Source organism: Neomonachus schauinslandi, chromosome 1 (genome assembly GCF_002201575.2).
Source record: "Neomonachus schauinslandi chromosome 1, ASM220157v2, whole genome shotgun sequence".
Classification (NCBI taxonomy): domain Eukaryota; kingdom Metazoa; phylum Chordata; class Mammalia; order Carnivora; family Phocidae; genus Neomonachus; species Neomonachus schauinslandi.
Window position 1 is genome coordinate 137,895,123 of NC_058403.1, and position 26,384 is coordinate 137,921,506.

General features: G+C 42.4%; 1 protein-coding gene across 4 annotated transcripts in view; it reads left to right on the forward strand.

Annotated features, from left to right (window-relative positions):
- Nucleotides 1-26,384, forward strand: part of RARB (retinoic acid receptor beta) — a 385,733-nt gene that overhangs the window by 242,052 nt on the left and 117,297 nt on the right. For 3 of the 4 annotated variants that reach the window (XM_021678919.2, XM_021678920.2, XM_021678921.2), the window contains exon 2: nucleotides 5,362-5,510. In XM_021678919.2, coding sequence (XP_021534594.1) covers nucleotides 5,362-5,510 — 149 coding nt within the window. Of the gene's footprint in view, nucleotides 1-5,359; nucleotides 5,511-26,384 lie in introns of all 4 variants that reach the window. The other variant, XM_021678917.2, reaches the window with a different exon arrangement.

Consider the following 26,384-nt stretch of genomic DNA (forward strand, 5'->3'; position numbering starts at 1 on the left):
TCACCCCGTGAAGGACCGGGGCAGGGGAGTTAGAAACGGTCCTTTACCATAGAAAGTATAGAAAGTCTGAAAATCGCTACCCGCCCCCGGTCCAGGAATTCTGTTGCTGGTGGCTGATCTGGACCACACTTTGAGGAACATTCATTGAAAAGCAAACCAGACCTGTAAGGAATTTTTCTAGAACGAAGGTGATTCTAGCTTTGTTTCCCTAGTGACAGCCACCTCCATGTTGCTGGGATGGAAAGGTTTCAGATACAGGCTAGAAGCTTCTGTCAGCGCAGGTTTGGTTGGGCTCACTGCCTCCTTTCGCATGTGTGCGCGGCCCAAAGAAGCCCCCTCAGCATGCCTGGTGCTGACTCTGCTCTGGGCAGGGACCCATGGAGCCAAGCATCCATCGAGCCCTGAGTAGCAGAAGTTCCTCTGTCTTGGCCATTCCCTGACAAAGCAAGGCAGCCCATCTGGTTAGCAGTTTGGATGTCACATTGGAGGCTGCTGCTTACTGGGGATGCAGTCACCAGACAGAACTGAATAAGTCAATAAGTAAGCAAGGAAATAAATAAAAGCAGGAGGCCGAAAGCAGATCCAAATTATTCCTCAAAGACTGCTTCCCCAAACTGAAATCACATCAGGATGGCTGGAGTGCAGTTGTTTTATTGAATGACACAAGCCTCTTTTCCCCCTGGGAAGTCTAAAAACTGCTTTTTTGGCCTGCCTGAGATCGCTGAATGAGCTAATACAGGACACATTGTCTGCTGAGCCTGCAGAGTTTTCGAGCAAAAATTTTATCATTCCATAGACTGATTGTGCTTGCCTGGAATAAGGAACAAAATGTTTGAGACCTCTCAAGGGCATTTGATGAATCTAACTCTAATTTAAAGGGACTAATAGATTATTGATTTAAGCAGGATGACAGTGAACAGATCAATGGCCAAGCACTGTGTAGCTCTCTTAAATACCAACAATGGCTAGTGGGAGGGGAGCCAGAGGCTGCCCCCCTCCCTTGTTGCCCACTGTCTTTATTGGTGGTGTTGGTAGGGGGAGGACAGAAGGAGAAGAGGAGCACTAATAAACTTTGCCAAAGTATATTTTTACTGAAAAGTCCAGAGGTTTCGTTTAAGTACAGAACTGCTTTTATATTGCTGCCATATCCTGGTTGTAATTCTAGAACTTGCCTTGATGTGTTTGCTTAAGGCTAGTTTTGGCATTCAACCATACCACGGAGATTTGCTTTTCTGTTTGGCTTCGTATTGTTTTCTGTGGCATAGACCACACAAAGGAACTAGGTTATCAGTTTGGAGGGGGATATTTGAGTATATATTAACACTAATACTGAATTCTTTACCCCCAGTGGGACAGTTTTTCTGAGGATGATTATTTCTTGTCATATGTAAGTCTTTTTCTATTTATGTTTGTATGGGATTCATTTATGGCGTTTGTAGGATTCAAATTACAAACCTCAATAGAAAGCATTCATTCATCCTTCAGAACACAGCCTGGTCACCTCCTCTGGGAAGTCTCCTTTGATTTCTCTGGGCTCAAAAAGGCTTTTAGCTCTGTCATTGTATTATATCAGTGGTCCCCAAACTGCTACAATTTGGACTCACCTGGGACTTTTTTTTTTTTTTTTTTAAACACCCATGGCTCCCACTCCCAGACATTCTGGCGTAATAATTTTGGGATACAACCTGGGCATTAGAATGTTTAAAATCTCCCTACGTAGGTCTAATGTTCAACCAGGTTAGAGAACCATTGTATTACATTCTCATTGTTGATTTACTTGCCATCAGGCAAAACCATCAAGGCTAAGGCATTATACAATGCACCATCCATAGCAGATAACACAATGCCTGGCTGGTGTAGTCTAGTCACTCAGCAAAATGCATGATTGAACACATGAACATCCACTGCACAAATATGGGAAGGTTCATAGCATTACTGGTGAAATCACGACAGCTTCAATAAAAGTCTAGAGCCATCACTATTGATTGTTTACAACAGAACATTTCCATTCACGACAACTGTTCAGGAAAAGTGTTCTGGGTTCATCCATTTGTTGTAAGTGACTCTTATCCATAGAAAAAGGCTTTTACCAAACTTTGTAAAATGTTTTGGGGTTTGTGAGGTCTCCCGCCTTTTCACACCTGTACTTTGCCCCGAGTTTCTTGGGTATTAAACCGCCCAAGTTCTGTTTCCTCTCTTTGGGAGGGTGAAATGCTGGATTCCCTTTAGGACATGTATTTGAAGTGACATATTTATGGAAATTACCACCCACTTTTGAAATTCAGGGCATAACTCTGACAGCTGAATCCAGCCCTAACAGAATTCTATTTACAACTTTCCTAGACAAGCCAGATTAGCTGTTCTACATGAGCGAGTAGAACATTAAAACACTCCCCCCCCCCCCCCATTGCTTCTGTGGAGAACACAGTGCAGGACTGATCGTGGTGGTGACGACACAACTCTCAGAGTTGTTGAAACACTTGGGTGGAAGTAGAGCCATACAAATAAAACCCATCCAAGACTTTGGGGAGGCATTTAGGGAAGGACTCCCTTATGTTGATATATTGGGAGTGACCTAGCCTTCCTGGAAGTCAGTTTATCAACATGAATTAAAAACTAACAAAACATTTTTAAATAACCATACCTTTTGAGCTAATAATTCCACTTCTGAGAATTTATCTTAAATAGGCATGTGCTGAGATTAGCTACAAAGAGGTTCACATAATGGAGTCTTTTGCAGGAAAAATTCTTATGGGCAAGGACATAAACTCATGACATAATAAGTTAGAGTCCCAAACAAAATCTGCAGTATAAGCCCACTTTAGTAAACAAACAAACCAAAATCGTTTATATGCATAGAAAAGTGTTCTAGAAGGATGTATGCTAAGGTGATAACCATGCGTTTTTTCTCTAAGTAGAAGGTTTGGGGGTGATTCTTTGCGTGTTTGTTTTTCTTAGATTTTAACAAAGAGCGACACGTTATTCTGTACTTTTTAACAAGTACTGTTTTCTTGTTGATGTCATTATTACTCATTTGCTTTCAGTGAAGCTGATTAGCTTAGTGTGGGCACTGCTTTTGCGTTTACAGCTTGATAGCTGATCTGATAAGCTTTAGTAACATCTTAGATGCCAATCTTTATGCCAAGCTGCCCAGAGTAAGGGCTGTCTTCATCCCAGACATCTTGCTTCAGACCAGTAAAGACTGTAATAGATTTAACTACTAGACCTGCATTACTCTAATGAATTCATTCCAAGATAACTTCTGAATTATGAGAATACTATAATTATAGTTGATTCTACTCCAAAAGGATAATTAATTTTTTAAGGAAGCAAATGAGTATATGAAAGCTATTTGATTTGTAATTGTGTTACCTTAACACCTTAGAGGGGCACTTAGTACTTGGAATGAAGAAGCAAAAGGAACAGGGAAAAGTTCATGTATTAATTCACAAATATTTATTGATAACCTGCCTACTATGTGCCAGGACCTCTTCTTGGCCTGGAACATAGTTGTAAATGATGCAGATAAGTTCCTTGGCCTCATGAAACCCATAGTTGGAAGGTAACAGAGGTAGAATATAAAATTGTACATTCTAAATTTTGATGCTAGCTAGGGTTTTACAGAAAATAAAATAACGGGGTGTAGTGATCAGGAGTGGGAAGGGGCATTTTACTTAGCCCTCTCTGAGGAGGTGACATTTGTTTTAAGATCTAAGAGATGAAAATGAACCAGACATGTGAAGGTCTGAGAATTTCCAGGTAGGGGAAATGGTTAGTGCAGTAGCCTTACATTGGTACAAGAGCTTGGCCTATTCAAGAGATGAAATAGAAGCCAAGTGTTTAGAAGTTGATAAACAAGAATGATGAACTCAGTGATGTTGATGTTGCTAAGGGGCCATATCATAAAGAGCCTTGTTGAACACAGTAATGAGATTGACTTTGATCTAATTGGCGACTATTGGAGGGCCTTAGACAAGTAAGGGATAGGGATTGCTTTTGCCTTTTTGAATGGTTGTCTGCCTATGTATTTGAAGAAGGGACCCTAGGGTAGGAGCACAGGCATGGGGAGACCACTGATGAGGCTGTGGCAGTAGCTCAGGTGAGAGGTGATGGTGGCCCACTGGCCTGGCATGGTAGCAGGATTACGAGATGAGGATGGATTCACAATACGTGTAAGGAGTAGAGTTGCCCTGACTTCCTGAAGGTTTGGCTATAGGACAATAAAGTCAGTAGAATATCTAGTCTGGAAGACTGTGAGTAGTGGAACAACTGGAAATCTTACACTCTGGCGAATATACTGTATATTGTAAAGAAATATGGAGGTTGGAAGATTCTGGAACATTATTTGATGACTTTGGGTCACTCACTCCCTTCCCCATTTCCATCATACTTGATGTGCATTTTTGCCTGTGATAGGAAAAGGGCCAGGTCTTGCTTTGACTTGGAACATAAATCTGGAGAGAAGGGATGGGAGAATAAATTCTGTGAATTCCTATTTCCCATGGAATTTGGGTGGTTAAAAAATGAAATAGGGAATCCTGTATTTTTAAATCTAGGATAAAGAGCAGCGTGACTCTGCTATCATCAGTACAACCCATTGCTTCTCAAACAATAACTGTACATTTGGCCATCCGAGGGTTTTGTTAAAACTCAGATTCTGATTCCCTAGGCTTGAGCTGGGGCCTGATGCTCTGTTTTCTGATAAGCTCTGAGGTGACGCTGAGGCTGCTGGTCCAAGGAGCAGTCTTGGAGTGGCCAAGGTCTTACCGATGCTCTTATTAATGAAGATCCGTCATGGCTGCATGGCCCTCCCCAGATGCTTGTCCAATGGCTGTTGTGGGCATTTTCTCCACTTGTCCTGGGAAATTTACTTTTGGCTAAGTGAGCAACAGGGTCAAACAAGTCATTTCAGAGACTCTACACGAATCAGAAGCTAGGGGAAACAGAAGAGCAGAAAGAGCTTGGGGGTTGCAGTGTGAAGATCTGACTTTGTGTTGTGGCTCTACCACCAGCATGTTGATCTTGGATGAGTCACGGCACTCCCCCCACCCCCACCCCCGAGTTTCTGTGTCTCTGGAGGGTAGCATGGTGAGAAAATCGTGTCCCTCACAGTGCTGTGATGCACTGAGAAGGAGAGAGGCAGATGTGCTTGCTCTGTGAACTGAAGGGCACCATGTCCGTGTCCGTGTCGCCACTGCTGGGCCAACAACGATACGTGTTTTTGTGGGCCTGTCCTTGCTGGTGTTCTTGCTGAACTTGGGGCAGAGGCCTATGATTTCGCTGGTGAAAAAGACATGAAGTGACCCATTTTCTCTTTTTTTTCTCCCCTCCTCCCCACCCCCCACTCCATCTCCACCACAGCGATTGAAACACAGAGCACCAGCTCTGAGGAACTGGTCCCAAGCCCTCCGTCTCCACTTCCTCCCCCTCGTGTGTACAAACCCTGCTTCGTCTGCCAGGACAAATCATCAGGGTACCACTATGGGGTCAGCGCCTGCGAGGGCTGTAAGGTGAGTACCCGCACCTCTGCACCCAGCATGCACTCCTTCTCCACGTGCTCCGTGGGGGGTGGGGGGACCTGCTCAGCTCTAGAAGCAGGCTGCTTTGCCATTGTGATGCCACCTCCAGTGTGGTGGGCTCGGTTGTATTTGACGGTTGCATTGCTTTCTTCTATTTCATCAGTTAAAAATTCAGAAACTTCTGCAAACGACTGATGGGGGCCAAATGTTTCTAGGGCCCTTAAAATAACAGAACAGTTCTTTTCAGGTAACAAGAGTTTTTTGAAGGAGTCCTGAACAGCATCATCCTGTTTCTCTTTAGAACATGCCGTCTGCTGTCTTTGTAGTTTTATTTTATTTTTAAATATGACTGACAGTCCCCTAAATCAACTTGCTGAGAATCCAAGGTTAAAATTGGGATTTATCTTCTGGCTGTTTCCTCAGCCCTGTGGCCTTTGAATTACAGTTTGATTTTCAGCCTGTAGGGACTTGCTACTGTGTGCGTGCGTCATAAATTCAGGAGAGCTGGATTTAAAATTCCAGCCTACGGAGTAGTGGGGGCTGAACATGTGTCAGAGAGGATATGGCTGCTTTGAATCAAGCTAGACAATTGCTATCGAGTCCAACAGTCTTAATTGAATGAAAGAGCTGCTTTTTTTTTTTTTTTTTTAGAGAGAGATAAAAACAGAATGACTTCATAGACAAATCCAACTCATCCACAGTTTTTCAAAGGAACTATGGCTGTCTTGAGCTAGCCCTTTCCCAGATATACAGCTTTTTTAGGGCCCCTCCTACAGCTGGTCAGATCTGTTCTGTATCTAGCTCCATTGGATGATTTATTGTAATTATAAGCATGCTGGAATATTACAGGTGCTCCCATCAGGTGCTCCGTGGCATTTTGTATTTGGCTTATCAGAGTTAGCCTTTATTATCAGCATATGGATTGGTTAGGCGCTGCAGTGTAACAAACCATCCTAAAGCTGGGTGGTGCAAAACAACCACCTTGCGTTTAGCTTATGGTTCTGTGGGGAAGCACTTTAGGCCAGGCTCCTTTGGGTGGTTCACCTGCTCTTAGCAGCTGTGCTCCACTGTGTATCTCTGGTCAGCTGCAGGTTCCCTAGGTGGTTGTGCTTCTGGGGGTTACCGAAGGCTCCTGCTGCTGGGGACTCTTGGCTCTTCCTCATGTGGTCTCTCATGCCTGTTGGGCTGGTCCCGGCTTCTTGCACAGGCAGGGTTCGGGAAGAAAGCCCAGAGGCACATGAGGTCTCCTGAGGCCCAGGTTCACACGTGGCACGCTGTCGCTGCTGATGCATTGTGTTGGCCAAAGTAAGTCATAAGGCCGGTGATACTTGGGAGGTGGGAACAGAAACTCAACTTTCTAATGCAAAGAGCTGCAAAGTCACATTATAAGAGGCAGGAATACAGGGTAAGGAAAAACGGGGTCATTTTTGCATGAGTCTACCACACTGAATGCCTTACGGTCCATGACCCAGAGCGAATAGGGTCCTAGCTTGAGTGCAGCACCTCACTCATGTCTGGCGTGTCGTGGGTGCTTAAAGATAGAGGTTGAACAAACACAGAAATGTCGCTCGGCCCCTGAAAGAGATTATGTGAGTTTTCTCCTCTTTTCAAGCCACTGGAATAAACATGGATTATTTTACTGAGCGAGGCTAGTTTAGGGAACATCTCTCTGCCTCTGGGATTGTGTTGGTTGTTTTAAAGGAGTGTCCTTTCCTCCAGTTGCTTCAGATAAGGTGGTCAGGAAAGGTCACATAGCTGCCAGTTGGCAGCTGGATGAAAAGCGAAACATTTGTGTGTCGAATTACTACTTTTATTATCGATTGCTAGCTGAACCTACTTAACTTTATCCTGAAATTTGGGAAAGCTGAAGCCAAATCCCGGTTGACTTTGTCCACTTGTTGCGCAATATATAAATAAACCTTTTCCTAATGGTCATTTGAAAGTGAAATGAAAAGACATTCCTTTATTTCAAAAAATGTGAAGTCGTGTCCTGTCCAGAAATCGGAACGCAGTTGTGTTCTAACTCAGCTTACCTGCTCCCATTCTGTCCCGGGAAAAGAAATTACCCAGCATCTCTCTTCCCCGCCAGATTCCAGGCCCTACGATATTCAGCTGTTTCACAATCTGTACAGTACACACTGTTTTAATCAGCTCTTAGCTAATTCCCTTGACCTCTTGCTTTAATTTTGGACTCTGACTCTTTTTAGGAAAAACCCCCAACAACAACAAAACCCATACAAACACAGGCAACTTGGATTAAATTGGTGAAGCTGTTCAGAGTCATGTTAATGGCGTAGCTTTTTAACAAAGTATAAGCCCAGTAAGCCTGGCCAGCCAGTTTTCGGATTTGAGGGTTTTTGTATTGTGGGTGGATCTCTGAAAACGTGGACTTCCTTTCTCCTAGGTTGTTGAGAAAGACTGGTCTGCATTTTGGCTAACTGGGAAAACATAGTGGTAGAATTCACAGAACTGAAAACCATAAGGCCAAAGTATAACGTAATAGCCGAAGGAGAGAAACACAATTAAAAAAAAAAAAACTAAATATAACTGTTACCATTTTTTTTTTTAAAGATTTTATTTATTTATTTGAGAGAGAGAGTGAGAGAGAGAAAGAGCACAAGATGGGGGAGTGGGAGAGGGAGAAGCAGACTCCCTGCCGAGCAGGTAGCCCGATGCGGGACTCGATCCCGGGACTCCAGGATCATGACCTGAGCCGAAGGCAGTCGCCCAACCAACTGAGCCACCCAGGCGCCCCCACTGTTACCATTTTTAAAAGTTACTAAAACAGTGCAACGTTTATTGTATAAAAAAATAGAAAATTAAAACCACCACAGTTCTACCCTGGGAGAAAACCTCTGCTATATCTATTTTTCTATGAGTGCATATATATATGCATTGTTATTTTTGGTTTTTATAAAAATAGAATTTTATGTTAGGTGCTGGTTTTAATCTGCTTTTTAAATTTAATGGTCTTTCATGACCAAAATTTAAACGACTGTATAGTGTTTTTGGTTATAAGATTAATGTAGTAATTTATGGTTATATCATAATTTATTTAACAAATTCACTGTTCATTAAGTTCATTGCAGTTTTTCTCTATTACAAATAATGCTTTAATGGATAGCCTTGAGGTATATCTGTGATAATTTTTTTAGGATAAATTAATAGAATTGGAATTTCTAAGTCATTGGCTTTGACCATGTTTAAGGCTTTTGATACAAATTGCCAAAATGTCCTCTAAAAGAGGTATATCAATTTAAGTTCTGTTAGTCCATTAAAAGTTAATTGTGGTAGAGGCTATCTGTTAGGAACCTCTCCAAGGTAATGAATCAAGAAACAACTTCTCTTCTGGAATTCTGCCTCTGTCTACTTTGGTTGTTTATCATGGGCCCAAGGCATGTTATCATTTTGGGCTCCCGGCAGATACACCATGGGTCCCTGATTGACCTATAACGGCTGGCCCATTTTTTGGCTAGAGATCACAGATCACTATTCTGGGTTGGGAGCCTCTGCTCTAAAATAGGACTCCCAAATAGAACCCAGTTTATATCTATAAGAAGTAATGTCCACGGTGGCTTCAGCCTGTCCTGAACAGGGTGACCTTACTGACTATTGTTTGGGAAAGAGAACCTTCTGTTTTCTTAGGGAACAGTGGCTGTCTCAGACTCAGAATTTAATGAATGGGTGACGGTCCACCTCTTGGAATGACCAGTGGCTACTGTGTTGACACAGCATTACCATGGCAACATAACCACTAGATGCACCATTGGGTTGTCCCGTTTAGGGGATTTCCAGCTGAGCCACGGCAGTTTCTTGCGGGGGACAAAGAGTACATAAAGTGAACGTGTGTTGTGGTTAGCCAAAAGGTTCAACAATATAGAGTGATAAAGTTGATTTCCATGTGTCCTTAAGAAACCGTGTCATTGCTCATAGCTAGAATTTATGCACAATTTTGGCCTTGATCATACTTTATATTGATTATGGAGTTTAGAGTAAGGATACCAGGATTTGAATTCTAGTTAGGCTACTTGATAACTTTGTGACCTTGAGCAAACTTCTTTAATTCTCTGTGTCTCTCTCTTCTCATCTGGAAAAATGGAGATAATAATAGTATTTCTTAATATTGCTGTTGAGTATAAAATGAGTTACTATGAAGAATATAGACGGTACCTGGAACATAGTAAGTGGTATATACATTCAGTTATGGTTTACATTATCATTAACTTAATGACTTTTGCACAGTGATGTAACATCAGTTACACTCTTAGTATTCTTTTTTATAGTGCTCTTTTAATAATTCTCCACTTCTTTATACCAGAAAATAAACACTGCCTCTTTCCTTCAAGTCTCAGTTTAAAACCCAAGCAATCCATTGAACCTACCCTGATTATTCCAGTGCAGGGGTTGGCAAATGGTTTCTGTAAGGAGCCAGGTAATAAATATTTTAGGCTTTGAAGGCCATCTGGTCTCTGTCACAACTACTCAACTCTATCGTAGTATGAAAGGAGCCACAGACAATATGTCAAATAATGGCTATGGGCATGTTTCAATAAAGCTTAATTTTTTTTTTAAGATTTTATTTATTTGAGAGAGAGAGAATGAGTGGGGGTGGGGGGCAAAGGGAGAGAGAGAGAGAGAAGCAGACTCCCCGCTGAGCAGCCCCCGATGTGGGACTCAGTCCCAGGACCCTGGGATCGAGCCCCACATCGGGCTCCCTGCTCGGCAGAAAGCCTGCTTCTCCTTCCCCCTCTGCCTGCCGCTCTGCCTGCGTGTGCTCTCTCTCTCTCTCTGTCAAATAAATAAATAAAATATTAAAAAAAAAAAAAGACTACTCACTTTGTCTGTTTTTACTTCACCCCCTTATTCCCACCCGGCTCCCACTTCTTATCATCCAAAGCCATAGAAATTAGCAGTTTCCTTATGAGTGAGCTGCTTCTAGAAGCACCTAGCATCTTACTTTGGAGAGGTTTGTGGGATGTGTTTTATGAGCTGCTGTCTTAGTAAGATTTTCTTGCCTAAAAAATAACCCAAATGCTTGTTGGCTTAAAACAATTGACATGTATTGTCACAATTCTGTGCAGGTTTTCTTGTCTTGGCTGGCTTGTCTTGGGTCAGGCGGTTTAGGTGGCCTCATGACTGGGTCCTTGACAGGGTGACTGGATCCTCTTCCCATGTTATCACTCCTCATCCTTTAGCCTAGCCTGGACTTGTTCACAGGGTGGTGGATGGGTTCCCATCAGTAAGAGAGGACAAGCACCAGTGTGCAAACCTCTGGTTGCATCACATTTGCTCACATCCCGTTGGTCAGGCAAGTTACATGGTCAAGTCTCAGTCTGATGGGTGGAGAAATAGACTCCACCTTTGAAGGGGAAAAGTGGCAAAGTCACCTTGCAAAAGGGGGAACATAGCAGAGCTGGCATTTGTCGATATACTGCCTTCTATTAACTTCCGATTTCATGTGTAAGTCTCTTCTGATAGCCTATATTCACCATCCCATCATCTTAGAGCAGAGGATTATTGAACACCTACTAAGTTGCAGGGCCTGTGCCAGATGCAGCAGTGCACACAAGGGAGATGTTCCTCCTGGAACTTACTGTCTCATATAAATAACGTACAGATGATAAACAATTCAGAGTCGGAAGAAAAGGAACGGAATGGTCTGTAAACAATAGTGGAGGGGCACCGGATTTATCTGGGAGTCAGGGGGAGATCTTATGACTGGAAGAAACCAGCTGTGTGAGTAACAAGGGAAAGCATTTCAGGGCAGAAACTGAATACTTAGAATCTAGGGCTATTTCTTCCTTTCTTTGCTGTATCCATTAGCTTCTCTGGGCCCCAATAAATTTGTAAAAGTCAAATCCACAAGTTTGAACCCAGTCCTACACCAAATACAGTGGTAAAACAGTGTACCCAGTATTGTAGTCATTTCTTGTTAGGGATGGCTAATGTGGTGTGGCTGTATATAAGTTGAGAGGTGGGTAGGGGGAAGGAGAAAACTGCCCTTGTTGGAAACCTTCTCTATACCAGGCATTGGGGCATTTTATACTCTTATTTCATTTAATTCTCACAAGAGCACTGTAGGGGGTAGGCTTGATGATGCCCATTTTACAGAGGAGGAAGCTGAGTTTCAGAGACATAAAGGAGCATGGCTAAGGTCGCACAGCTAGTCTTTTCGAGGGCCAGGATTGAAGTCTTAGGCCTTTGGGAAAACATTCCACTGCTTTAGCTGCATTGAAACAGAAGGTAGGAAGCAGTGGTGTGTTGTTTTCTAGAGTGGGGGTTTCAAGGGGCAACAAATTAAAAACAGGTGGGAGTATATTTAAAAAGAAAAACAACCCTATTGTCTTGATCATTTCATAAAAGAAATGGCATTTTTATAACAAAAAGTAGAAGAAAGAAGAGCTTACAAGGCAGTCTTTCCCAAGAAGGGATGGTTACAGGGCCCACCCACGGGCACGCTCCCAAATGGTGCTTTGTCCTTGTTCTCTCTTCTTTGCTGTTGACGGGTGGAAACTTCCCATCCATAAGCTAGCATTTGGGAGCCACTGTCCAGCCCCCATGGAGAGCCCCCGGCTGCCGCCATGATGGTACGCCTTCCCCACAAGGGCACAGAGGAAATGCTTGCTCAAGGTCATGTTGGTAGCCTTCTATTTAAAGCAGCCTTTAAGAGTTTAAACTCCACTAGCCCCCTCAGTCCCTCAGGGCTAATTTTGTCCATTTTCTCATCTGCCTTTGTTTTCCTTGCCTCTGAAGAAGGGAGGCCCTCATCTCTGTGACAGTGTTCGGCTGCTGGGCTGTTTTGTTGGGGTTTTTTTTTTTTTTTCTGGCAGACAGCAAGTAGTATGCTCTGTCACAAAAAGTTTTGCAATCAGGAAGATGGATGTCTGCACTTAATTTTAGAACTTCTATTAAATACTATAAATGTGCTTAATGATTTTATTTGACCAAGGCCATTTAAAACTTTTTTTTTCCCTGGGTTTTTTGTTTGTTTGGTTTGGTTTTAATTGGCATGGATAAACATGAACGCTGTGCTCTGTCTCGAGAACATTTCTGGCTTTGCCTCAGTTCAGAGGTTGGCTGCAGTATTGAGCCCCAAGAACGATATACCATGCAGAAGGCAGTAACAAAAACTGGACAGTGTCTGCATCCTGTAATGGCTAAAAGTGAATTGTGAAGCTTGCCATCAAGTTCATTATTCTAGTTTTTGAACCCCACAAAATAGGTCCCCTCGTAGACCCAAAGAGCTATTCTCCTTGTTAACATGGGCCAACAGTGGGAGAACTGACTTATTCTCTTATTAATCAGACCTCTGTGAAACACCTTCCGAGACAGGCTTTAGATGTAGAAATGAAAGGTTTTATGTATTTGGTTCCCAAAGTTGTATCCCGGTATTTATAAAGTCCACAGATGGGTGCCTGTTGGGTAACAGGGCCATGGTAAATATTTATGGCCTAAATGGATGAACGAAGGGTAAGGAGACCACTAGTGTGTGTACCGTGTGTTACGATGCCTAGGGGGGCTTGGTGAGCGCAGAGACGGAGCCTCTCATCCCTCTGACATGTTCAGGGCTTTATACAAGAGGCGATTTTGTAGATGTATCAGCATTTTCCAGAGCGGGGAGGGGAGAGGAGTGTTCGAGGCAGAAGTTGAAGGCAAGGGAACTCGGAATAGCCTATGAAGAATTATGTGGAAAAATGGAATTTTATCCATTCTGTAGACATTAGTTTTGCGTAGCCCTATGCAAGCAACTGGGGATCAGCCAGGCTTTAAAGAGGCTCCAGAGGACTCATTACATATCATTTCCTCAAAAAAGACTTCTCCAGAACCCCCCCCTAGTTAGATTCCCCTCTTTTACATTTTTTATTGTTCTCCTTTGTAGCACTTACTGCAGCTGTAATCAACTTATTATTTATGGAGGCATTGGTTTGATACCAGCTCCTTCTTTTAGACTATAAACTCCAAGAGGGCTGGGGCTTGTCTCAGTGTCTAGCACAGCACTCTGCACATAGTAGGGCTTCAGTGATGAGTGATTTTTTAAATCACAAATTAGATCTAATTATAGAGTATTTAATATAGTAATAAATGACAAATCAAGCAGGTATATAATTCTATGGTAATGCACATAGTATAATTTTATACATCCTATCTAATTATATAATTAATTGCATCTAATTATATAGGGTTGGTGATGATGCATTAATGAAAACTTTTATAAAATTTATAAACAGGAAAAGGCCTTTCATGGCCAAAGTGCAGCTCATTTTCTTAGTAATTTCTGCCATCCACCTCAGAGTTAACCCTTCTGTGCAAACGTGTATTTTGTCTTTGATACTGTCTTTATGCAAACTCTTAAGGACTTGCAACTGGAATGATGTACTCAAGAACACTGTGGGTTCTTAGTGATTTAAAATAAATAAAAATCTCCCCCCCCAAAAAAAAAACAAAAAAATAAAATAAAATAAAATAAATAAAAATCTCAACATTTAGAATCTACTTCCCTGTGGAGAAACATCAAGACAGCTAAAATGGCATTCTGGCTTTTCCCAGCAATAGATCCTACTGAAGGAGAAAACACTTTTTTTCTTCCGGATAAATGTTGTTCTACATTGAGAAATCATTTTGGGTTGAAAAGGCAGAAAAGTCTTTTTTTTATGTTAATCACCATACATTACATCATTAGTTTTTGATGTAGTGTTCCAGGATTCATTGTTTACGTATTAACACCCAGTGCTCCATTCAATACGTGCCCTCCTTAATACCCATCAACAGGCTGACCCATCCCCCCACCCCCCTCCCCTCTAGAACCCTCAGTTTGTTTCTCAGAGTCCATAGTCTCTCATGGTTCATCTCCCCCTCCAATTTCCCCCCTTCATTTATCCTTTCCTCCTTCCTTTTTTTTTTTTTTTTTTTTAACATGTATTATTTGTTTCAGAGGTACAGGTCTGTGATTCAACAGTCTTACACAATTCACAGCATTCACCATAGCACATACCCTCCCCTATGTCTATCACCCAGCCACCCCATCCCTCCCACCCCCCACCACACCAGCAACACTCAGTTTGTTTCCTGAGATTAAGAATTCCTCAGATCAGTGAGATCACTGTCTTTCTCTGATTGACTTATTTCACTCAGCATAATACCCTCCAGTTCCATCCACGTCGTTGTAAATGGCAAGATTTCATTCCTTTTGATGGCTGCATAATATTCCATTGTATATATATACCACATCTTCTTTATCCATTCATCTGTTGATGGACATCTTGGCTCTTTCCATAGTTTGGCTATTGTGGACATTTCTGCTATAAACATTGGGGTGCACATACCCCTTCGGGTCACTACATTTGTATCTTTGGGGTAAATACCCAGTAGTGCAGTTGCTGGGTCATACAGTAGCTCTATTTTAAACTTTTTGAGAAACCTCCATACTGTTTTCAAGAGTGGCTGCACTAGCTTGCATTCCCACCAACAGTGTAGGAGGGCTCTGCATCCCTGCCAACATCTGTCGTTTCCTGACTTGTTAATTTTAGCCATTCTGACTGGTGTGAGGTGGTATCTCATTGAGGTTTTGATTTGGATTTCCCTGATGCCAAGCGAATTAAGCACTTTTTCATGTATCTGTTGGCCATTTGGATGTCTTCTTTGGAAAAATGTCTGTTCATGTCTTCTGCCCATTTCTTGATTGGATTATTTGTTCTTTGGGTGTTGAGATTGATAAGTTCTTTATAGATTTTGGATACTAGCCTTTATCTGATATGTCATTTGCAAATATCTTCTCCCATTCTGTCGGTTGTCTTTTGGTTTTGTTGACTGTTTCTTTTGCTGTGCAAAAGCTTTTTAACTTGACGAAGTCCCAATAGTTCATTTTTGCCCTTGCTTCCCTTACTTTTGGCGATGTTTCTAGGAAGAAGTTGCTACCTGTGTTCTCCTTTAGGATTTTGATGGACTCCTGTCTCAAAATGGTTGAAAGACCTGAATGTGAGACAAAAGTCTTTTTTTTCCCTAGTGTATGAATAAACAGGAAGTGGAGGGTGAATTTTGAATTAGCCTGCAACCCTGTATTTTTTTTTTTTTCTCATGTTGGCTTGGTAATAGTATATTTAATTTAGTGGTTTTAAATGGCTTATAAATTTTCTAATGGTTAAAAGTTCATAAACGGTTGTTGAAATGCCTACTTTGCTTGTTGTTTAAAAATATCTGGAGCACTTTCATTTGCTGTTTTTGTTACATCAAACAAGCTAAAGGTCTGTCATTTTTGGTAAAAGTTTTACCTCTGTCATACAGTAGAGAAGCAGTTTCTAATATTCATTTTATAATTAACCTGTTGCTTTGAAAATGGCTCACCTCCCAGTGAGTGATGTCTCAAGTGCCTGTTTCATGTTTTGGTCAATTAAAAAAAAAATATCGCCAAAAATCAACACTCTTTTTTCTGATTTAAAGCAAATGGGGGGCGGGGGGAGCAAAGGAAGTTGCTTTTACAAAATTCCTAGGGACCATCATCTAAAAGTGAATTGTGACCATGTCTTACAATTACAGCAAACAAAAACAAAAATGTATTTTTGTCAAGGAAGTAAAAGTATACTTTCAGGGTTTCCTGAGAGTGATAGAAATTATGACTGAAAATCATTTCTGTTTAAATCAAATTTACACCGTCCTCGGTGATGATTTGGATACTTTTGGGAAATGAGTGTTTCGGCCTTTTTTCTTTCTAAACCTCTTACTAGAGAGGTTAAATAGAGAGCTTTCAATTCTGTATTTCCTTCTCCTGGGTGAACGCTTGGAAAAAAGTGATACAAAGTGAAATTGGCAAGGGCAGCCTGTTTTAGCAGCCCCTTTCTTTCTCTTCATGAGGGCACAGCTGTGAGTTGCCTCGCTCCCACCTGCAGACCTGTGTAAGCCCACAGAAACAAGAAACATGGGGCGCCTGGGTGGCTCAGTTGGTTGGGCGACTGCCTTCGGCTCAGGTCATGGTCCTGGAGTCCCGGGATCGAGTCCCGCATCGGGCTCCCTGCTCGGCGGGGAGTCTGCTTCTCCCTCTGACCCTCCCCCCTCTCATGTGCTCTCTCTCTCTCTCTCTCTCATTCTCTCGCTCTCAAATAAATAAATAAAATCTTTAAAAAAAAAAAAAAAAAAAGAAACAAGAAACATAGCTTACATTGATATTGCCTCTTTAATGTTTCTAGAGCGCTTTCACACATGGAATTAGGCTAAGCTTAGCTGCAGTACAAAAAAAAAAAAACCCACTCCAAAATGTGCGATATCTTGTACAGATTTTTTTTTTTTTTTTTTTTTTTTTTAACATAACAGTTCAAGGTATGCATTCCTGGTTGGTTTCTTCTCTCGTCCACACAGGGATTAGGACGTCTGGCTCTTTCTAGCATTCTAGCTTGGCATCCACTAGGTCCTTAGCGCGTCATCAGGAATGAGAAAAAGAGCATAGGGGAGGCCGCATACCTGCTTCTTCTTCATTTTTTTTTTTTTTTTTTTTTTTTTTTGACAGACCTTGAGAAAGGGAACATAACCAAGGGGAGTGTGAGAGGGAAAAGCAGACTTCCCACTGAGCAGGGAGCCCCATGTGGGACTCTATCCCAGGACCCTGGGATCATGACTTGAGCCAAAGGCAGACGCTTAACTGACTGAACCACCCAGGTGCCTCATACCTGCTTCTTTTTAAAAGCCAGGGCCTGAGGTGGCCTGCATCATTCACCAAGAACTGCTCACGTGACCAGAAGCAAGTGCAAGAGATCTAGTCCAGCCACGTGCGCGGGGAGAGACCTATTATTATGGAAAGAAATAATGAATTCAGTGGAGAGCTAATAGTTTCTGTCTTCAGTTTTTTATTTGATCTTCATACCAATTAGAGAAGTAGGTGGCATAAGTTTATCCCCCCTCCAGTTTTTAAGGAAACTTTTAAGCGTCTACGGGACCACGTTCTACCATCCACGATCTTGATCTATAATCTAATTCTGTTACTAAAGTGGTTTCTCGTGGAAACATTTGGATACATTTCTGCATTGCTTGGATACATTTCTGCATTGACTTTTCCCTGATTCTTCTCAAACTGTCTTCTCAAAGCATATGATTGTAAACATCTCCATATTCCTGTGTGTTCCATTTTGACATTTTGAGAGACTGGCAAGGCCTTCCTCAGTACAGCTAGACCTTTAGCAGGGGTTACATTCCACAAGGCAAAAATCACACGTAGCCAGAATGACCCCAGAAAATCCCTTCGGCAAGCCGACTGTTGGAGACTGACATATGTCTCTCATTAAGGACCTACAAAGCCAATTCTTCCTCCAGCTTTGGAAACATGTTGCCGTCCCATCTGTGGAGCACCAGATGAAACAGTTGCTTTGTTTTCATGTTGTACCAAACATATGTATCCTTAAGCACAAGAATCCTACTCATGGCCTGAAAATCACACATCTTTGTAGATGTGTCTTTGTTACTGAATTGCTCCTACCCTGATAGTTTCTTGGGGATTGGAATTTCTCTTGCGCCTTATGCGAACTGGGTCTTTTTAGTTTTTGTTCAGTGTTTTTCCACTTCAGAGAGGCAGCTAGATGTGTCCTATGGATAAGCAGTGCCAGAATGGGGAAACTTTGTTCTGTGGACCCTAGAACTCATCCCTGAAGAAACTCTTAGAGAGTGGAATAAAACTCTGTGTGCCTGTCCGCCTGTACAATACTAGCATTGTCCGCAGTGGAGGGGAAAAGCGGGGTTCTGGCAGCCCTGCCCCATTAGAGTCTTGTTCCTTGTTCCATATTGAAAAGATGACATTCCTTTGCTAGCAACGTCCTGCCCGGATTTCTGGCACTGGCTCTCTGGCCAGCGCTGTCGCCTGGGGCATTTCTGTTTGGGTTGGTTTTGTTTTATTTCAAAAGTAGCAAAGTGCAGGCGGCATGAGCGTACAAGGTAGAACTGTTTTTATAAAGCTTGTCGTCGAACTTGTCGGTAGAGTCAAGGTGGCCCGTCGGCCAGGCCGTCTGCTTCCTGCTCACTCGCATCAAAATGCAAAAAGGCACAAAGAGTAGATTTAACTTAGGAACTTATTCTCAGGCGTTCCTGAGGCAGCCTTTGGGTTTTAACAGGGGCCACCTCTTCCCTCAGAGGATTTCAATATAATGCTTCATTTATAACAGAGATTGGTGGATTTGCAAAGTAAATATTCCAATAAGGAAAAGCAAAATCTTCAGTGACCCTCCCCGTTCTGCTACTGTGGAGGCTTTTTCTGGGTCTGGAAAAAAAAATCCTTTATATTGGCTGCAGCTGTGAACTGGGGCATGTAACATGGACCTCTCAGCTTCTGTGAGCCTTAAAATAATGAGCAGTAGGAAACTCGGAGGTAGGTCAGTGACGGGGAGAATACTTTGGTTTTTTAAAGGATTTTCATGGCTACACAAATCTGGAGAAACTAGAATGATCAAGCGACTCTGTGCCTCTGAATCTGAAAATAGCAGCATTCTAAGTATACAACAGCACTATTCATACGGGCCTGGGAAGTCCCCCAAATCATGAAAATTATCCTTATCAGTCAAACCCAGCAGGGATCATCTGACTGTTCTGCAGGGAAATGAGAATTTTAGTTGGGATCTCACATCCATATGTCAAACTCAAATTGTAGATGAGCTGTGCTATATCTGGGGACTTTGGGTGTGTGGGCATACTTTTAACCAGCAAGTACTTTTGAAAGCTGCTGTCCAAATTTATATTACTCCTCATTAACATAAAGAATTAGTTTCAGAATAATAGAATTGGGGGGGGGTGCGTGTTTTTGATATTTATTAGTTTCCAGAGCATGTCCTGCTGTGTTAGATGCTCCTACAACTGGTTGGTACCCTAAGTTAGCAAATTTATAGATGCAGTACTCCATAAGATATTTTTGATGGCATCTATTCCATTTGAATGTACGATATATTATGTTTATGATAGCGTCAAAACATTAAGCTAAAATGCTTGAATAGTTTTCAGTATATTTGTTGTGTTGAATTGTGACCAAAAAAAGTAGGAAAGTTAGCAGCCCACTGCCAGAAATTGTGGGAAGAGGGTATTAGAAATTGAGTCCACGAATTCTGATTACTTCCCCAAAATGGAATTAAATGTAAAATTCCTCATTCAGTCGTATTTTGGTCTTAAAGGATTATTTCTTGCTTTAAGAGTTAGGTGGGACATAGGTTCTGTTTCAACGCATATTTGGTGCAAATTCTTGCCTGTTGACCGACAGTTTGAATCTCATGTACATATCGCACATCCAGATATGGTAGTTATGTCTGTAACTATTAATGGCAGGTAGGATCTGCATACAGTTGTGAGTTACACAGCAAGCCTGAGTCTAACTGTCACCACCAGATGTACTTGTTTTTAAACACCAACTCATAATGGAGTCATTTCTTTTGCTATACCCAGGTGTGGGATGTTTGCTCTGAGAGAGTCCACAGGACTGATATCATGGATCTGGTGGTTTAAGAAACATAAAAGAGTATTTTTTGAACTAGTGAGCCTAGGTCAGGTTTGACCAGATATTCCTTTATTATTTGATTTTGTTTCATCCATCTTATGAGCTCTAGGCCTCAGAAATAGCATTCCTTTTCTCTACTATCACAGGAGAAATAAGAGCATTGGATGAGAGATAATAGTGACCTCCGAGGAACTAATCTTTGCCTGTATCATGTTAAGACCTTGTCGGTTACTCTAGGCATGCCCGTGGAACAGCAGTGGAAACTGAAGATTAGTTACGTTTTGGTATTCTAGTATTTAGAATGTTAATAATTGATTTTAAAATAATAAAGCTGAAATTCCTACAAGGACATATAAAACAATTTAAATTGGTTAGAAAAAAAATGATTCTTTGAAACTTGATGTCTTTGGAACACTTGCTTCTTTTTATTCAAGCCATCTGGGAGCACAATCAAAGTGGTGTGGGTTAATCTTAGGTTCTGAAGCCTTGCTAGAACGCAAAAGCCACCTGTCTCCTCCCCATCACGAAGGCCCTCTCTTGGTTGGAGTCTCTGTCACTACTACATACAACCGTACTGCCGAAAATGACTTTTATGGCCCTACGCAATACAAATGGAGTAGAGAAATGCAACCATACTGTGTGTCTAGGAGGATGGGCGATATTGGTATGTATCACTAGTGTTTACCCCCCTCTCTGCTTCAAGAATCACCACAGATTATTTCTTTTTTCCATATTCATGTGATTGTCAATGCACTTGTCTCATACACACGGTTGCATTCGCATGCCATGGAAGAATTCTCTCCCCATCAGTATCAGACTCGGCCCCTAGCAAGGGGTTTACATAAAATCCCTTGAGTAAAAACACTCTTATTTGTCTCTGCCTTCTGCTTTTTATACCATTAGTCTCTGCCAAAAAACATTTTTTTTTTCTGCCAAAAATGTTTACAAGTTCCTTAGGCATATTTCATAGCATAGATTTAGGAAAAAAATTATGTCCCACCCCGAACTGCCTCTCTCTGAACTGAACTTGGTCATAATGTATCTCTCATTTTCTTTTTAAATAAATTTTAAATAAATAAATTTTAAATAAATCTCTGCCCCTCTGGGAAACTCCCCAGGAAGTTGAAGAGCAGCTGCTATCCCTGTCTTGATGTGAGAGACCCAGTCCTGGGCCTATAACTCTCCTTTTGTGTGTAATCAACATTTCTCCAATGTGGCCTGTTGAGTCTTCCTTGAAATGGAAGTGTTGGCAGCCCATCCTCATGTGCCAGGGCTCCTGCAGGGGAGTGAAGCTTCCTCCGTAGCACGTCTACTCTTTGAAATTATTTCATCGTCTACTTATGTACTGGTTTTCTCTCCCACTGGCATATAAGTACCATGAGAATAGGGACTTCGCGAGTCTCATTTACTTCTGTATTTCCAGTGCCTATGACAAACTCAGCATGATGTAGGCACTCAATAGATGTTGAATTCCATTGATAACAAATAAAATTAGAAGCAATAGGAAAAACAAACTGGATTAGAACTCGTTCATGCCCAAAGATTGTGGTAGGTCCCAAGTTATCTATCACAGGGCAGAGGCTAAGGGGCAGATGGAGGAGAAGATAGCATAATGTTGGCTGAGCATGTCCTCACAGGTAGGAAAGGAAGAATGACAATTTCAGTAGGCATCCTCATCCATTCCATTTTTATTTTTAGGAGCGTTCTCCTCTGAGCACTCCAAGTGATGCGGGGGTGCCCGCCCCATCTGTCCTGCTGCCTCTTTCCTGCTGTCCGTTGCTGCCCTGCTTTTTGGCATGGGATAAGATGATTCAAGCCCAACATTTGGGTTGGTTTTGCCACCTGATGAGGTGGCCTCTTGGTGTCTGCCAAGGTGACTATTTTCTTATCAATTATTAAGGTCACTTCTTGGCCTCAAGTTGAACTGGTTTTGAATTTCAAATACTGGTGTTTCACCACTTGTCATATACACCAGTGAAATGATAAATCCTATAAGTACAAGGCATAGCACAATTTACAGAGGATTTACAAATACAGTATTTCCTGGCTTCATATAACTTTACTGTGTAGGTAGGACGGGAGAGCGCAATGCCTTTTTCTTTAGGGTTTAACTTCTCAAATAAGTGTGAGGTAAAAATTGTATAGGGCTAAAATGACCCCGAATCATCCAAACTGTGTGTGTTCCAGTTACCCTCGCTGCCTAGCAAACCATTACAAATCTTAGAGATAGAAAACAACTTTTCCAAGGGCGCCTGGGTGGCTCAGTCATTAAGTGTCTGCCTTCGGCTCAGGTCATGGTCCCAGGATCCTGGGATCGAGCCCCGCATCGGGCTCCCTGCTCGGCGAGGAGCCTGCTTCTCCCTCTCCCACTCCCCCTGCTTGGGTTCCCTCTCCCGCTGTGTCTCTCTCTGTCAAATACATAAATAAAATCTTTAAAAAAAAAAAAAAAGGATAGAAAACAACTTTTCCTTTTTGCTCACAGATTCTGTGGGTACAAAAATCCAGGCGGGGCACAGCGGAGATGGCTTGTCTGTGCTCCGTCCGTGCTCTGGTGCCTCAGCTGAGAAGCTTCGGCATCTGCCGTGTCTCCACGTCTGGGAAGTGTCTTCAGCAATGCGCCTGGTAGTCAGTGCTGCCCGTTGACTGGGACCTCACCTGGGGCTGTTGAGCAGAACACGGACCTGTGGCTTCTTGCTGGGGCTGTGCTTCCTCACAGAATGGCAGTCTCGGCGTTATCAGACTTATTACGCGGTAGCTCAGTGGTCCACAAGCTAGGGTTACAGAAAGCAAAGTGGAAGATGTGTGTCCTCTTATTTCCTAGCCTTGGAAGCTCCATGAAGTCCCTTCTGTCAAATTCTATTGATTAAGGTAGTCACAGACCCACCCAGGTGCAAGGGGGAGGGGACATAGCCCCTCCTCCCTCTGGGACAGAGCCCGGGTCACTTTAGAAGAGCTGCTGGGAAGGGAGATGTCACCGTGGCCACCTTGGGTTTTGTTTTGAACCACAGGCTCTTTCTTTAGTTAATTGCCAGATGGCGTAAGTGAATTGTTTTTAGGACCCTGTTGTAGGGAAAACATGCATCTTTTAGACTACCAAGGCTCATGGCTCACCTTGAAAAACAGGGGGGAATCAAGAGAGACCAAGAGAACTGTGGATTCCCACCACTAATCTTGCACTTGAGGACATCACTCACGGAGTTAACTGGCAGGTCAGCATCTGCCACCAACCCTCCTTTAAGCTGCTGTGAGCGTCTTCTTCCTTCCCAAGTAATGAGGAAAAATGAAATGCACTTAGGGTGTAATAATGCGTATGACAACAGAGAGGGAAAGAATTTACCAGAAGGCCCAAGTGAGACCCCAGCTCCGCCAGCTATCTCAAAACAGACGGGCAGCTCATCTCCCAGGGAGTGGCCTCCAGTTCCGGCCCCCTGCCCTCCCCTGACTTGTGTCAGATTATACAATGATTATCTTACTGATTTTCGGCCACCGAATGAATTTTTTTTTTTTTTTTTTTACTAAATGTGGGTTCTATTGTTTGATGCTCTCATCCTTGTGCTTCCCCATGCTCTTTGCCAGGATAGTTATTTATTCCTTTTGGGGCGAGCTATTCTTGTGCATGGTCAGGGTGCTGAACTCCCACTGACTTCTACTGCAGTTCTCTTTGGCCTCAGTTTAGAAGTTGTCTGTGGGCCTTTAATTACACCCTCGGGCAAAGGAGAAAGAGTGCTTGAAACATGCATAAATTCTGTACATATTTCCAAGGCCTGTTTAAAAAATGCTGTCTGTCTATATTCTTTTTTTTTTTTTCCTCTTTGAACTTGGACATGGATTTTTTTTTGACGGTATGTCAAGGAAAGGGCAGTCAGAAAATATGTACGGGTATTTACTTAAAAGTTACTTAGTGAATCCGTCACAGTGCGTTCATTGGTTTTCGTATGCTATACCATATTCTGAAATGAGAGGTGTCTTACTATGTTTATATAGTATATACTATACGTTTATATGCCTTGCTGTACACAAGTGGTAGGCAGTTGGTGCCCCTCTCTGGCCATTTTATTTTCATTGTTTACAAATTAGATTAAAACTTTACTAATTTGTTCCTCTTTAAAATTTAAACACAACACTGCGCAATGTGCTGAATTTTGTTCAAGTCCGCATAAATAAATACTTGCAATGACTTTTTAAAGTAGCAAATTTCATGGATTTTAGGGAGATCTGTAGAACGGTGGAAGGGTTTTTCATTGTTGGCTGGTTGAGCAGAGTTGTGAGGTCTTGAAATCCTTCCAGTCTCTTTCTTAGCCACATTTCCTCGGGTTACCACCTGCCATGCCTCTGCTATCTATTGTAGAGGAAGGGCTGGATTATCACTGATCACAGTGATCACAGAATCCCCAGGTCCTACTAATCCCTGTCTCTTTCAGCCCCTCCCCTCCTGGATGTTTTGAATAAAAGCTGCATGGAAGTGAAGTAGGCTGATTCAGCTTCCTCCCGGTCCCGGCTCCTTGCATTACCAGCAATGCAGTGACCAGGAAGCTAGAAAAGAACGTGAATGATGCCCAAACTGGCCATTATCCCTGAACAACAAAAGGTTGGTTGTATGCCCGTGGAAAAGAGAAATGTGTGTCCTTCAGAGCGGGCTCACAGTCTTGGTGAGATGGAGTGATGTGGTGTGGTTGCTGCCGTTCCTGTTGATGGTTTGCAGCCCCTCAACCTGAGGCTGGGAATCAGGTGGCCTGGATTCATATATCCTGGCCACCCCTCACTGAAACCTAGTTTCATCTTCTGTAGAATGAGGATAATCACATCAGAGTGTTACAGTTATTTTGAGGGATAAACACTACAGTGTATATACCCAATGTTTCTTTAGTGAGAAGAGCACTTGTCCAGCACCTCTGTGTGCCGGACATATATTTTAACTCCATTAATGTTCACAACAGCTCTGTGAAGGAAGCACTGTCACCGCTCACATTTTCCAGGTGAGGCATAGCTCCTGGGCCAGGTCAGTGGGCCCCAGCTTCTTTCCCTTTCTCTTTCCCTTTATAGACCTGATTCTCTCCATGCAATGTGAGCCACATTATGTTCAAATGATAATTAGGGCTATTAACGGTCATCTTTGAAATTCTCTGATTCATTACTTCCTGCAAGTATGGCAAGGAAGCATTTTGGTCATGTTTCATCGAATTCTAAACATAAAAGTTCATATTCCAGTCCGTTTAAGGTTAGGATAAAACGATGCCGATTGTTTTCTGCAAAAAGTAGCCTCATTAAGAACTTGTATTTACTTTTTCTTATTGAAGTCAGTTTTACAGTTGGAGTTGAGAATTCAAGTGCCTTATCAGAAGGGCCAGGCAGGGAAGTGAATGAGGCAGGCTAATTTGGGATAATAGGGAAGGGTGGGGAGTATGACCAAGATAACAGCTATCTTCTCATTGATTGTTGCTCTGGGTGAGTGGAGTTCAAGCTTTAGCATGGATCAGACTCCCCAGGATGGCCTGTTAACCCAAAAATTGCTGTGCCCCCCCATCCCAACCGGAGTTTCAGGTTGGGGAGGTCTGGGGTGGAGCCTGAGAATCTGCATGTCTAACCAGCTCCCAGGTGATGCTCCCAGGCTGCCACATTTTGAGAGTTCCTGCCTGGTGAGAATGTGGGACTAACACTACCAGGTTTTCCAGTATTTCAAGTGAATCTCTCTCTTCCTTGGGGACTATGACTTTTTCAAGGTCTTTTCTGGTCCTCCAGACACTTCCCTACCGAAAAACACTCAGACCATACAACGATTGGTCAAGAAAAACACTAGGGAGAAACGTCAAGTCAATCTCTTCTGTAACTGAAATCTCCTACTTTTTAAATGTTGGCAACAGATTTAAAAGTTTTTAAGTCTGTGCCGCCTACCCCTGTCTCAGCCAAAAATAAACATGTCTTTTGGCTCAATTCAGCTTACAGATGAGCAGTTTGCAACTTCTGCTTTAGATGCTAAGGAGACACAATGGATGAGAGTAAAAGATTTAAATTTTTAAGAAATTTCTGTGAGTAAAACTATTATGGAAAACTTTTGCAGAATAAAAGAAAAGCTAGTCCAGAAACCTGCAGCACGTACTTGGCTTTTATAACCTGAGACAGAAATCCATAAACTATTAAAATGAACAACACACCATTCCCTCGCTTAGGCACATGCATCCTGGGAGTTGTGGTCACTAAGTGAGCCTATCAGCTAGTGACAGGCATGGCTCGTGTGAGAGATCCTAGCGGGGCAGCGTCCTTTTCATCCTCACCTTGCTGTACCTCTGGTACTTCCCAGACTCTTCTCCAAGCTCCACCAACAACCAGCTTCCTGGCTTTCCTGATCTCACTTTATTTTTGGTTTCAGCTTCCCCTGCACCTTTTGCCACTTCCATACGCATTGTGAAAGC